Consider the following 13,053-nt stretch of genomic DNA (forward strand, 5'->3'; position numbering starts at 1 on the left):
CAGGAGTTCTTACACATGAAATTCTTCTACCAATCATTCAATCAGGAGATGAATTGTCGAAAGATTGACTTGGATAGCATGGAGGTCTTCATGTCTCCATAAGTCAATGTGATCACTTGATTTTTCACTTGGGGTTTTGTATCTTACTCTAATTCTTACATTCATGATACTAATTTGTCTAACTAAGCAACATGTATTTTTTTTAATATTTTTTTTCATAGTATTGATCATGATTCAATGCAACTCCCTTGTCCAGCACTTAACCAACTAACACTAGTACCAAACACTTCTGTTGTATAGTGTCTTCGGCCTCTGTGCTTCCCCTTGAAGAAACAGAAAGCCATTTGTGCAATCATGGTGAAGCCAAAGTCCAGCTAAAGTTGGGTACTGCTTAGTTGCTCAACCTTATTAAAGGCCTACCTTACACTCCCCTCTATCCCTATTCAAATTCTAAACACAGCACAACCCTCTTATTCTCTCAAGTCTTTATGGATATTTGTGAAAGGAAGGTGAAAGAGACATAGTCCTAATTGTAGGCTTTTACGATCTTTACCTTCCTGTATCAATGGAATAATTAGAGGGTGAAGAAAACAAGGAGATCAGGTAGTTCAAGAAAATGAGCACAGCTAGGTTCATCAAGTGTGTCACTGTTGGGGATGGAGCTGTTGGCAAGACATGCATGCTCATCTCTTACACAAGCAACACTTTCCCTACTGTATGGATTAGACACTGTTATTGTGTCTCAAGGCTCAAGCTTGATTTTTTTTTTCATGAAAGGAGCTAACACTTGTAATTACAATGTTTTTCTTTCCATGTTTCCTGTTGTAATACCCTTTTTGGTGTCGTTAATCTTGATAGGATTATGTACCTACAGTGTTTGACAACTTCAGTGCTAATGTGGTGGTCCATGGCAGCACAGTGAATCTTGGATTATGGGATACTGCAGGTTAGTATTCTTGCTTTCTTGGGTTTCTGACAGCAGATATTAATCCCTTTCAAACAGAGACTATTAAACTATTCTGAAGAACCCTAAGAACAGGTAGTACTAATTGTGTAGTCTGTGCATTCAGGACAGGAGGATTATAACAGGTTGAGGCCTCTGAGTTATAGAGGTGCAGATGTGTTCTTGCTGGCCTTTTCTCTAATCAGCAAAGCTAGCTATGAGAACATTGCCAAGAAGGTATGATTTACTATTTCCAATTCTATTTTACACGTTTGGATGATTGAGTTTGATTCATCTGAGACTTTTTATAATCATCAAAGCTTGTCTGATTTTGCTTTCTTTTTTATCAATATTTTGGCCCCAGTGGATCTCTGAACTAAGGCATTATGCCCCAGCTGTGCCGATTGTGCTTGTGGGAACCAAACTTGGTAAGATCAATTTTGCTACCTTCTATGTTTTTTCATTTCAGGTTGTACTAATATCAGTAGGATGCAACGGGCTGCAGATTTACGGAACGATAGGCAATATCTGATAGATCATCCTGGGGCCGCACCAATCACGACTGCTCAGGCAAGTAGCTGATTTTCTTTCGTTTACACCAATTTGAACAAAATGAGTTTTTCCATTTCATTTATGAACCCAGCAACTTTCACATTGAGCAGGGGGAGGAACTAAAGAAGATGATCGGTGCTGCTGTTTACTTAGAGTGCAGCTCCAAGACTCAGCAGGTTTGGCCAATTATTATTATTTCTTGGTAAAAGCAGAGGAGGAGACTATTATCCAAGAACTTAAGATTTTCCCAAATCACTTATCCTCTTTCCACTCAGCCATCAATTTGGTCTTAAAATCCAGTTAGAAGTCATTTTCTTTACACTCACAGTCCCAACAGACTCAATGGGTAATAGTTAACGCCAATTGTTAGCTTTTCAGTCTAGGAGCAACACCCCTGCATAGATTCTTCTGCCAATATTTCCTAATTCTAGCAAGTAGCCTGTTGTAGTGCTACTCATTGCTCAACCTGGTCGGGGCAGCTAGTCAACCTGATGACTCGTGACCTAAAAGGTTTAAAATTAAACTGAGCAAGAGTTAATTTTACTTAGTTAACTCGATGGATCAACATGCGACCCAATTGACATGGTAATAACCTGTTTTGATTTTTTTATTTTTTTATAACGATATTGTTTTAACTTATAAGAAAATATTGAATTTTTTTATTTATCTATACCAACTTGTCCAACCATGACTCGGGCCCTGGGCAGGAGGTTTAATAACTTTGGTGCTACGAATAATTGATAGCTTTAACTCCAGTCTTCACTTCAGTATTGTAGCTTAACTTAATGCTGTAAATGTCTTATCCCCAGAATGTGAAGGGTGTCTTTGATGCTGCAATCAAGGTTGTTTTGCAGCCTCCGAAGCCGAAGAAAAGGAGACAGAAGCGTAGGGCTCCTTGTGTGTTTCTCTAAATCAATATTCAGCTATCAGTTTCTTCCATGAGAAATCTTGATGACCCAGCCAAGTCAAGATCCTGTATGGCTTAGTAGAGTCACGATAGCATTTCTGTTTTCCAATCTCTCTGGGCCTCTAATTTTGCTTTTTTGTAATGTAATATGTTCATATGCTTCAGGAGGATTGTGGGGCAACTATGTGGTAAACTTGAATCTGTTATCATGTAATGATAGTAAAATTTGTGTATCAAAACCCTAATATTATGATCTCTGCCATGTGATTATCACACTAAACAAATACTATGCCCTAGTGAATGTGAAGTAATCCTATCGAACTCAGCAAAGCATGAGTTGTTTTTTTTTTTTAAAGGCACATATAGCAGGCATAAAGCTAGAATATTAATTCAGAAGGCATTTTTTTTTTTATTGAAATAAGCTTCTTGGAGAGCAAAACTATTAGATCTTGAGAATTAATTTTACCAATTTTATTAAAAAAATTTATTTATCTCAGTAGCTCCCTGAAAATCTATATGAAGTTTACAACATGAAAAAAAAATTTGTTTTTGTTTTGACAAAAAAAATTAACAACGAATACATATAAATATAATCCATCAATTAATAAATTAATGTGAAGAGGGAGAAAATTATAAAAAACAGTTTTACTACAACATTTGGAGATACAATCCACTAATGGACCAAATGTTGTAGTAAAAAAAAATTATTTTTTTCTCTTCATCTTATTTGTAAATTGCATTTTATTTTATTTTTTATTTGTCAAGTGACATTAGCATAAAAAATATTGAAGTATATTGGACAAAACCATATTCAGATAATTAAAGTTGAGAATCTAACAATTGAAATCAAGAACTTGCTTCCCAATTTTACAATATTCATATATAAAGATTAGATTCATCTATTTTTATTTAACTAAAAAAAATATTTGTTCACGTGAAAAATAAAATAAAAAATTTGGAAAAATAAAAATAAAATATCATGGTAACTTGGAAAAAAACCCATATATAAGATGTTGTATTAAAAAGGAATATTATCTCATGTACCTCTAACAATTGAGATTAGATGCATTCATGTATCTTCTTCAATCTGAGTTTTTTTTCCCATTATCTACTAAGGATATGATTTGGTAGTTTTCAAATTATGGAGTGATGTCCAAAAGAGAATCCAAGAGGTTATCCCCTCCCCTTTCGTGCCCTCAAACCCTTTCTATCTCTTAAAATGTTACTAGAAGAAACTTCATAATGTTACTAGTCATGGCAGGGCAACTGTATCATTGATAATGCCATCATAGTTTTCTCCAGTGAGTTTCTGTTAACACCATATAAGATGTTATGTTGATTCCATATTGTTTTGCTTGGTATCAATTTAGGGCAAACATGATATTTATGTTTCAATGTTAGCCACTTGGAAATAATTGTCCACTTCCGATATGTTTTTAGCTGACCGGAGGGAAAATTGGTGATCGGTTATAGCTGAAGCTGAAACTAATCTTGCCAGAAATGCGCTTCCTGGCGTGGCAGAGACATATGAGGTCCAGGGGAGGGGAGGACTTCAACTTGGTTTGTTCTTCTTGACACTACATGGTGTTGCGCTATTCTATTTCATGTTAAGCATAAAAAATTCACAGTACTAAGGTTTACAATGACATTAGTTTCATTTTCCTGTCTCTTAAATTTCTGATATGGTTCTGAACTTCAGATGTTTATGCTTTTCAGGTATCTTGATTGAGAATATGAGACATGAAGGACTTGAGCTGTCTGTCTCACCTCCTAGAGTCCCTTTTCTTATATTTTTTGGAAAATTATTTTGTTGAATCAGGTATAAAACTGAGAGTAAGGAGAAGCTTGAAGCGATTGAAGAATGACCATTGAGGCAAGAATTCAAGATTACAGAACTGGTTTCTTTTCACAAGATTCGATTTTCACATATGATTTTGTTTCAGGTAAATGAAGAGCATGTGGGGTTAGTAATGGAAGCTTTATCTCACAGAAGATCTGAGGTTCTCGATATGGGTCCTGTTCCTGGGCATGTTGGCAGGACTAGATTGTCCTTCACAGGTCAGTTATGAGTAAAAGGCCGCAGGAATCAAATCTATTTTTAACACAATTTTGTGATATGTACCCTGTTATGAAGAGGACCAGAGCAGTAACCTGCTGTATTCATTCTCTTGTCTGCCTCGCAATATTGTTAACGTTCGAAAAATACAAAAGAAAATATTCTGACAAACAAGACAGGGATCTAATATGAGGAGTGCACGTCATCCTCACCTGCAACTGTTAAGTCATTTTGCTTTTTTTCCTGTTATTATAGACTCTCTAGATTGTTATGCTGCAAGAGATGCTGGATTTGGTAGCTTGTAATGACATTTTTTGTTGGTCGCACAGCTAAATTTCTCTCGCAAATCCTCCATGATATTGTCCTGTCTTGTGACTCTTGTCTAGTCTAGTCCCATCACGCCAACCCCATCTGTTCACCGAACCCACAAAGAGCAGGGGAAATGCAGTAGCCTTCAGCTACTTGAGATGTTTCCATGCTTTGTTCATCAGATCTTAGTTTCCTACCAAAATCAACTACACAAAGACCAATCTTTGAAATCATTGCAGGGTTGCAAAAAAGAAAGGAAAAGAAAAGAAAAAAATTGAACGTTGCCTGTTCTTGTCCCTTTCCTGGAAGGGAAGTGTGGTGGCTAAGGTTATTGTGAAAATGACAATGACAAACAATGTTGTCAACATCCATCCCACTTTGGTGTTAACATCAAATTCTCATCTGGAAGTGTAAACACAAAGAAAATTTGAAAGTTGAATTGAACATGATTAAAAAAATTAGAAACCCTAGTGGAGATAACGATTGGAATTCAATTTAATTATGAAGATCTTCTATTAATGGAAAAGTATCAACCTTTCAATGTACACATTTTTTTTAATGTTTTTGTGATTAAATAATTCATGTCCACATTATGATTAATTCTGCCATTCCGCGTTATACCTTTTCAAATATCTAGACGGCTATAAGCCAAAATAGATAATTTAGGGCAACTGTAAATCTCAAGAACTTCAAAATAACTTTTAGAAAATATAAATTAATTAATTAATAAATAGAATGAATGAATGAATGCGGAGAAAACAGAAACAATGTTCAAGACACAATTTTGTTTATAAGATTGTTAAAGTATTAATTTTAAAAATGTTTTAAAGTAATAATATGATGAAAACAAATTAACACTTTATTCTTACCCCCCTTCCTTTTTTTTTATTATTATTATGGGAATTTTTTTTTTGTTTTATGAGTATCATAATGATTTTGAAAGAATCTTTTATCATTTAATTAATTATTTTAAAATTCACAAGTGAGTTTTTTTATACTATCATAAAAAAAAATTGAATCTAAAAAATCAAATGGTTAAAGTACAATTATCAAGCCTACTCCCAAACAAAAATCAAAGAATGTTCAACACTTTAAAATTCAAAACCTCTACACAGATCCACATATAACCCCACAAGTCCACAACACAGAAAGGCCAAACCTTTATCTCTCAACATCATTTCCCATATAACAAAAACTAGAGAATTAGCAAAGCAAATGGGTGCTTACAGGGCAGATGATGACTATGATTATCTATTCAAGTTAGTGTTGATAGGTGATTCTGGTGTTGGAAAATCCAATCTTTTATCAAGATTTACAAGGAATGAATTCAGTTTGGAATCCAAATCCACTATTGGAGTTGAATTTGCCACTCGTAGTATCCATGTTGATGATAAAGTTGTCAAAGCTCAGATTTGGGACACTGCTGGCCAAGAAAGGTCAAACCTTCTTGATCTCTGTATCTTTCTATTTTTCTAAGATGGGTTTCTTCTTGTTTTGTGACATTTGCATTTGGGTCTATCAGATCTATATGCCTTAAGTGATTGATGCTACAAGGTTTTGTTTTTTCTTTATTTTTTTATTTGGGTTTTTGATACTATAAGTTTTTTGCAAATTGATGGTGGAAAAGGGGCTTAGTAGATTGCCATTATGGTAGTTGATGGACTTCTGCATCTGTATTTGTTGACATGGATGGAAACCATACTACATGAAAATGGGCTTAGTAGATCTAGTCTCTCATGCCGAAAATGTTAGGAACAGAAATGCCTAAATGTTTTATTTGGAGATATAAAATTTGCTTGAGAAAGGATCAAAGTTTGCACCTTTCTTTACAAAGTGGTTGATGTTTTGATAACAAATGGCTGTTTTTGAGTTGCTGCTAAACTCTGATTTGGATTTGTAAAAGACTGGAGAACAAGAAATATGATAGTCCAGTGTTTCCAATTGATCTCTGTTTTTGATTTTCTATCCTCATTCTGCATCCAGTCCAGGAAATAAAAACATCATTTTGAGAGAGATAGAGTATGACCCCATCTATTCCTCCTGTATGAATTGTTGTTGGCACATGTAGAAAGAAGGAGAGTAAAAGAAAAATGGTTGCATTTTGCTTTGATTATTGTTTCACGTAATTGTGCAGAATGTAATAGCTTTGTGTGATCATAAGACCTTTTCTCTCACTAGTGTCTAGAATATAACCACGTTTTCTATGGTTACCTACTCTTTTTCTTGCTTTTCTTATTGAACAAAAATACTTTCAAGCATGATATCTTTTGTTGAAACTGAATTATTTCCAATCCTTGTATCATAAGGGTGCCTATTTTCATCATTGTTTCTATTCATTGATACAGATACCGTGCAATTACTAGTGCATATTATCGAGGAGCTGTTGGCGCCTTGCTTGTCTATGATGTCACTCGACATGTCACTTTTGAGAATGTGGAGAGATGGCTAAAGGAACTTCGTGATCACACTGATTCAAACATTGTGATTATGCTTGTGGGAAACAAAGCAGATTTGCGTCACTTGCGTGCAGTTACTACTGAGGATGCCACTGCATTTGCTGAGAGAGAAAATACTTTTTTCATGGAGACCTCTGCCCTAGAGTCCTTGAATGTTGAAAATGCTTTCACTGAAGTGCTCACTCAGATTCATCGTGTAGTCAGCCGGAAGGCTCTTGATGTTGGGGATGATCCTGCAGCCTTGCCCAAGGGACAGACTATTACTGTCGGCAAAGATGATGTATCAGCTGTGAAAAAGGTTGGATGCTGCTCCGCATAGATAGAATAGATGAAAGAAGTATGGTGGTAATAGTTTCTCCTATTTCATAATTTGCCTTTTTGTTATTTGAAGACGCCTTTCAGACACATGAATGTTAAGATGGATAGTTGTAGTCCAATTGCTTGCCTAGAAACTACCAAACTTCTTGAAGTTGAGAGAAAGCTTAACTGCTTAAGGTTATGGATCCAAGAGGCATATGCATTTGATTGCCATTCCTTTTTCCTTCTTTCTTTTGATTGTTCTTTTGTAAGTTTGTTCCTTGGAGTGTTGTAATTTTTAGACAGTTTCAACCCTCTAGTTTAGATTCAATTTTATTGCTTGAATTTGGGAAATATTAAGGTAATCGCTCAACTTGATTGATTGTTCAATTCTTTTTTTCACAATTTATTGTTTTTCACCGTTGACGTCCACACCAACAAAGGTGTCATCAAGCTTGTCATTAACATCGAAGAGATTGATTTTGTTTGTTGATGCTTAATGTGTGGGCAGAGAAGTTGCTCTTTTTGCCTTGCTATGCACCGGCTATTGTCCAAATGAAAGATCGATGTTCTTTCATGACTTTGCTGGGTTGCTGCAAACTTTCCTGAATATTAATGCTTGCTTTTTGGCAAACAACCCATGATTTCTCAATGTCATAACTCGTAAGTTAGCAAGCCAAAGCATGTCCTCTGTCGTGGCTTATTGGTCATTTGCAATCGCAGTTCTTCATACTTTGGACGTAGCTCTTCTCCAAACATGATTTATGATTGTGAACACCCCAGCTGTCATAAATTTATCAAATCATCAACAAGAAGGATATCAATTTATCTGGGTGATAACACCAGTCTGAGTCGCATTTTATAATGTAAAGGCATCAAATTCCCAAACAGAAGTGGAAGGCCTTCCTCGTTTCAATAGTTGGTTATGAGAAATGAAGAAACTAGTCTGTTACATCAGCCAAAGACAACCTAGTTTAGTTCCTCCTCCAAGTAATTGGAATGTTCACCTATGAAAGGTGGCTCGTAGGCTGTTTAAGTTGAAAGATCAGACGAGTTAATGCTAATTACGCTGCAACTTCATTTCAGCAAATACTTTTGGCATGAATACTAGTCCAATAATGTAAGAATTTGGAAGAACATGGTAACCTATCTCCTCTTGTACACGGTCCTCCTGGATTAAATATAAAGCATCGCCTAATTGGAGGTGGTTTTCTCATTCTGCTTAGCATCATAATGTCCTAAGTAATTAGCAGACGGTTAATGATGTAAAGCATGGATGACGATACTGAATTGAAGCTTAAATAATATTTGACTGCACCTGGTTTTGCCATTTTAAATCGTATTTGCAAGAACACTCTTCCTCTCCATTTTCGAACTTATGTTTCTCATCGAGCAATTCAACAACAAATGCATCATAAAATTTAAGCTCATCATTCAAAGCATACTAACTGTCTTACCTTGAACAATCTTGCTGTAATCATCTTGTAGATATTGCACACTACTCGGCTGAAATACCATATCCCTCCCACTGCTTCCGTGGTCTTGAACTTGTCAGCCTGAAATGTTTCCATGTAAACGTCTGAGAAATAAACACAGTTCATCGCGAGAGTTTCCCCATCACAAACGAAATTTACATCATACCATGCATCATCGCCTGGATGCCGACATTCCATGCCAACACCTTTGTATACCGCTAAAAACATTTGATCTTCAATTACTATTTTAAGGAAGAAACAATAAGGGTTCTTGTAATAACAGAAGGTGAAAAATTAATGAAGAGACAAAAAGAAAATGTAGAGAGGGAAAATTCTCTACAGATCACGGTACATATGCTTGTTGTGACAAGAAAGTTGTTAGGAGGGATATGGCTAAGGAAGATTTCTTACCTTATTGTTCTCCAAGGAAGAAACCAATTTAAAATTGTATGAGTTGGGTTTGCCAAAACTGAATTCTTGAATTTCGGAGATTATCAAGGAAGATTTGATGGAGGAGAAATGTTCAAAATAAATCATGGACAATAGAGAGTGAGAGAGTGAAAGGGTATAGAGCTGGCAATATTTAGGTTCCGTTCTCTGTTGTTAAAATTAAGAAGGAGATCGTAATAACGCGTTTTTTTTATAAGAAAGCAAGTGAAAGGAAAAAACACTATCGTGCTGCAGGGGTTATGAGTAAGGAGGGAAGGTGGTGCACGAGGTTGAATGGGATTGAGGGTGTTCTTGTTGTGTATTTTAGGGACATTTTTGCGGCTTCAGAGATTGATTCTGAACGCAGGGTTCCTGATTCTGTTGATTCTATGGTCACACCAGCTACGAGACGAGTTCTTATGTGTAAGTGGTTCACTGTAGCGGAGATCCAACATGCTCTTCATCAGCAGCATCCTACTAAAGCTCCTAGTCAAGATGGAATGGCTGCTCTTTTCTATCAAGAGGTAATGGCGATCACAGATGCGCAGCATGCTTCTGATTTTTTAAATGGTGAAAGAACTCAAGAGCGTGACGGATTATAGACTAATCTAGGAACCTTCGGCCAATCGGTTGAGGACTACGTCGGAGAAAATTATTTTGCTTAATCAGAGTGCTTTCATACCGAGTAGGCTGATCTCGGATAATATTTTAGTTGCTTTCAAGACTACACATTTTATCAAGAATGCTACGACGGCTAGCAAGGGGAAGATGACTGATCTTAAGCTAGACATGAGCAAGGCATAGAACGGGGATATTTGCGAGTAGGAGTGCAGAAGATGGGTTTTGAAAAGATACACTTAAATTTTTCGTACTTCTTTTTCGTTAGGATAAGCACATCAACTACCTCAATTATTCCCGCTCTTTTCATTTCTCAACCTACTTTCTCATCACAGCCAATCCACAGTTTGAGCCTATGCTAAATTGTTACAATCTTAGAAGTTAAAAGAACTAAGAGAACCAGAGATTTGAGAGCTTTAAACTTCTTCTATGTTAAGTGTATAATGCTCTAGTATAACTAATGTAACGTAGTGTTTAAATTTGAACAAGATATGAATCCCATGAATCATGGCAGTAGAAGAGTTTGCTGAGTAGAAAATTCAGGTGCTTCAATTGCTGGCATGTCAGTTTCATAGAAGGTACGTGTCTAGTCCCTCCCCTGGAAATTCCTAACAAGAAAAAGTCTGTGGTGGATATACCTAGTGGTTTCAGAAGGATCAAATACTATCATTGCTTCTGTCATCAATCTTTGAGGAGGTTTGATGCAGTGAATAGCGTAGAAAACATAAAAATTTTAATAAGCAAAAAAGTTAAAGATATTAACTCTAAATTTACAGTTTTATTCTACTCAAAAGTTTAAGTTTAAATTGTTAGGTGAAAACTTAAGATATAATTTATATTTCTCTAACAAAACACAAGAAACCTTCTGCCAATATGGTTCTGAAATCCAACTCTTCTGGCTCCTCATCTCAGCAGTCCTCTAATGCTGGTAATTACTCTCTTATGAACTATTCTGCTGGCAGCCATTATTCTGGTGATTCCAACTCTGCACATTACCTAGGAGGGCGTAACTATACCAATATGAACAATCGTTTCGACAGAAAGTGCGTTCCATGCCAGTTTTGTGGCTGAAAAAAAATCACACAGCAGCTACATGTAAGAGAAATTATGAATCCCAGCGTCTCAACTGGCCTTACAACAGAACATCCACTATCAGAAAATTGATAAATATAAACAGAAACATCAAAGAAATTTTTCCATTAATATTTTGTGGTGATATTTACTGAACAAATTTTTCCATCACTAAATCCCTCGGTAAACACTAACGAGAATCGCATTGATCTTTCAATTCTGCACCACTGTTGCCTACTCCCTTCTGCTCACTATACCGATTTTGCTGGTTATGCAAATGCAAATATATCAGTATACCCTCCTCCTCAATGGCATCCTGACACAGCAGCAACTACTAACATCATGCTAGATATTGGAAACTTGTGCTTGGCTGACGATTATAAAGGTTCTGAGATATTAAATATTAGTAATGGTTGTGGTTTAAATATCCCACACAATGGATCGCCTACTTTGTCTTCTCAACATAAGCAATTCAAACTCAAAGACATTTTACATGTAACTTATATTGCAAAACAACTCATCTCTGTCAAAAAATTTGTTAGTTTATATATCGTCAGTTACATGTAATGCTAATTTTATTTATTTAAAATATATTTATTATTAATAAAGATATTTTTTATTTTTAATATTCATTTATATTTGATTAATGAAGTTATAGTAAAAATAAAGTCATTCAAAAAAAAATATTTTACAAAAAAAAATTATAAAGTTATTATAATTATGAGATTCATATTGCATAAAAATATTATTTTTTAAATGTTCTTAGTCGATACTTTATTAAAACAATATCTATATATATTATGTTTTTTTTTAGATTAACGTGAGTGTCCGGGCCAACTTGTATGCACCTCGACTAATCCCACGAGCCTTGAAGTTAACGACCATGTAAGCTTTCAGTGGCCCTGAGGTTTGTGGGACTCGAACTGATGACCTTTAAAAAGCAAACCCAGAACCTGACCAATTGAGCAACACCCCTCATAGTTTATATATATATATATATATATATATATATATATTATTTTCTTGTTTTTATAAGTTGAGGTATAAAGGATGTTTAAAACAAATATGTAAATACGTATTTGTTAGGTGATATGTGTACTAAACTGACTAGTAAAAGAATTCCATATGAATAAATTACTTATGTTTATGAAAATATTCATGTTACAGTTATGTAAGTGATTTTTAAACTTGAAATTACTAAATTATCTTAGAGAATGTTATACTATATTTTAGAAGAGTTTGTGATATTTGTTATATTTTAAAATTAAAATTAAAATACTTAATTGATATATATATTCAAAAGAATAGACACTCAAATAAAGTTTACATTCTTAAATAAATAAAAATAAAAATTTACACTCATTAAAATTATACAGCGTAGCTAATTAAATAACATGCTCAAGTATCAATTTAATGATTATATAGACATGTATTTAACAAAATCTTACATAAATATTTAATTAAAAAATAAAAAAGTTTATATAGAAAAAAACAAAAGTTAATACAATTAAATAAACAAAATTAAACATTTAGTACACCAAAAATATCTAACCCTCTTTAGAAAACGTGATTTCCACTTTTTTTTCAGCAATTATATATTGCATTAAAAAATGTTTCAAGGGAAATCTTTTCCAATCAAATCTCAGTCTTGGAACGACCCGATATTTTATAATTATATATGATAGTATGAAATTATAAACACCGAATTAAAATCCATGAATAAATTGAATATAAAGACATTAGGCACTCCTACATGTAAGTTGGTGGAAAATTAATTTTGAAACTGTTTCCATTAAATTCAGTGTACTTGATTTAATTATTTCAATTTAATTCTATACTTTTAAACCAAAGTTTCCATTAAATTTAGTGTACTTGATTTAATTATTTCAATTTAATTCTATACTTTAAAACCAAACCAAACAATTTAATTGAATGAACAG

At 34.4% G+C, this 13,053-nt stretch overlaps 2 protein-coding genes and 1 long non-coding RNA gene across 3 annotated transcripts; 2 read left to right on the top strand and 1 right to left on the bottom strand.

The window, feature by feature from the left end:
* Positions 1-312: 312 nt before the first annotated feature.
* On the top strand, positions 313-2,657 carry LOC7467468 (rac-like GTP-binding protein RAC2). The gene is made up of 7 exons (XM_002325552.4): positions 313-715; positions 859-946; positions 1,071-1,180; positions 1,308-1,371; positions 1,449-1,513; positions 1,606-1,671; positions 2,305-2,657. The coding sequence occupies exons 1-7, from the start codon at positions 617-619 to the stop codon at positions 2,404-2,406; spliced, it is 594 nt and encodes a 197-aa protein (XP_002325588.1). The 5' UTR covers positions 313-616; the 3' UTR covers positions 2,407-2,657.
* A 2,953-nt stretch (positions 2,658-5,610) lies between these two features.
* On the top strand, positions 5,611-7,910 carry LOC7494608 (ras-related protein RABA1f). The gene is made up of 2 exons (XM_002325554.4): positions 5,611-6,203; positions 7,113-7,910. The coding sequence occupies exons 1-2, from the start codon at positions 5,983-5,985 to the stop codon at positions 7,540-7,542; spliced, it is 651 nt and encodes a 216-aa protein (XP_002325590.1). The 5' UTR covers positions 5,611-5,982; the 3' UTR covers positions 7,543-7,910.
* On the bottom strand, positions 7,877-9,413 carry LOC112325176 (uncharacterized). The gene is made up of 3 exons (XR_002979229.2): positions 9,162-9,413; positions 8,978-9,076; positions 7,877-8,303 (listed from the first exon to the last, which is right to left on the bottom strand). It is a non-coding gene; the product is annotated as an uncharacterized LOC112325176 (long non-coding RNA).
* Between the last annotated feature and the right edge of the window lie 3,640 nt (positions 9,414-13,053).

The sequence above is a fragment of the Populus trichocarpa genome, chromosome 19 (assembly GCF_000002775.5).
Source record: "Populus trichocarpa isolate Nisqually-1 chromosome 19, P.trichocarpa_v4.1, whole genome shotgun sequence".
Classification (NCBI taxonomy): domain Eukaryota; kingdom Viridiplantae; phylum Streptophyta; class Magnoliopsida; order Malpighiales; family Salicaceae; genus Populus; species Populus trichocarpa.

What these genes read in the sequence shown, in the direction of transcription:
- LOC7467468 (XM_002325552.4), top strand. Translation starts at nt 617, where the DNA reads ATGAGCACAGCTAGGTTCATCAAGTGTGTCACTGTTGGGGATGGAGCT. An exon ending in GCTTGTGGGAACCAAACTTG is followed by an intron (nt 1,372 to 1,448) that starts GTAAGATCAATT and finishes AACGGGCTGCAG; the next exon opens with ATTTACGGAACGATAGGCAA. An exon ending in CACCAATCACGACTGCTCAG is followed by an intron (nt 1,514 to 1,605) that starts GCAAGTAGCTGA and finishes CACATTGAGCAG; the next exon opens with GGGGAGGAACTAAAGAAGAT.
- LOC7494608 (XM_002325554.4), top strand. Translation starts at nt 5,983, where the DNA reads ATGGGTGCTTACAGGGCAGATGATGACTATGATTATCTATTCAAGTTA. An exon ending in GACACTGCTGGCCAAGAAAG is followed by an intron (nt 6,204 to 7,112) that starts GTCAAACCTTCT and finishes TCATTGATACAG; the next exon opens with ATACCGTGCAATTACTAGTG.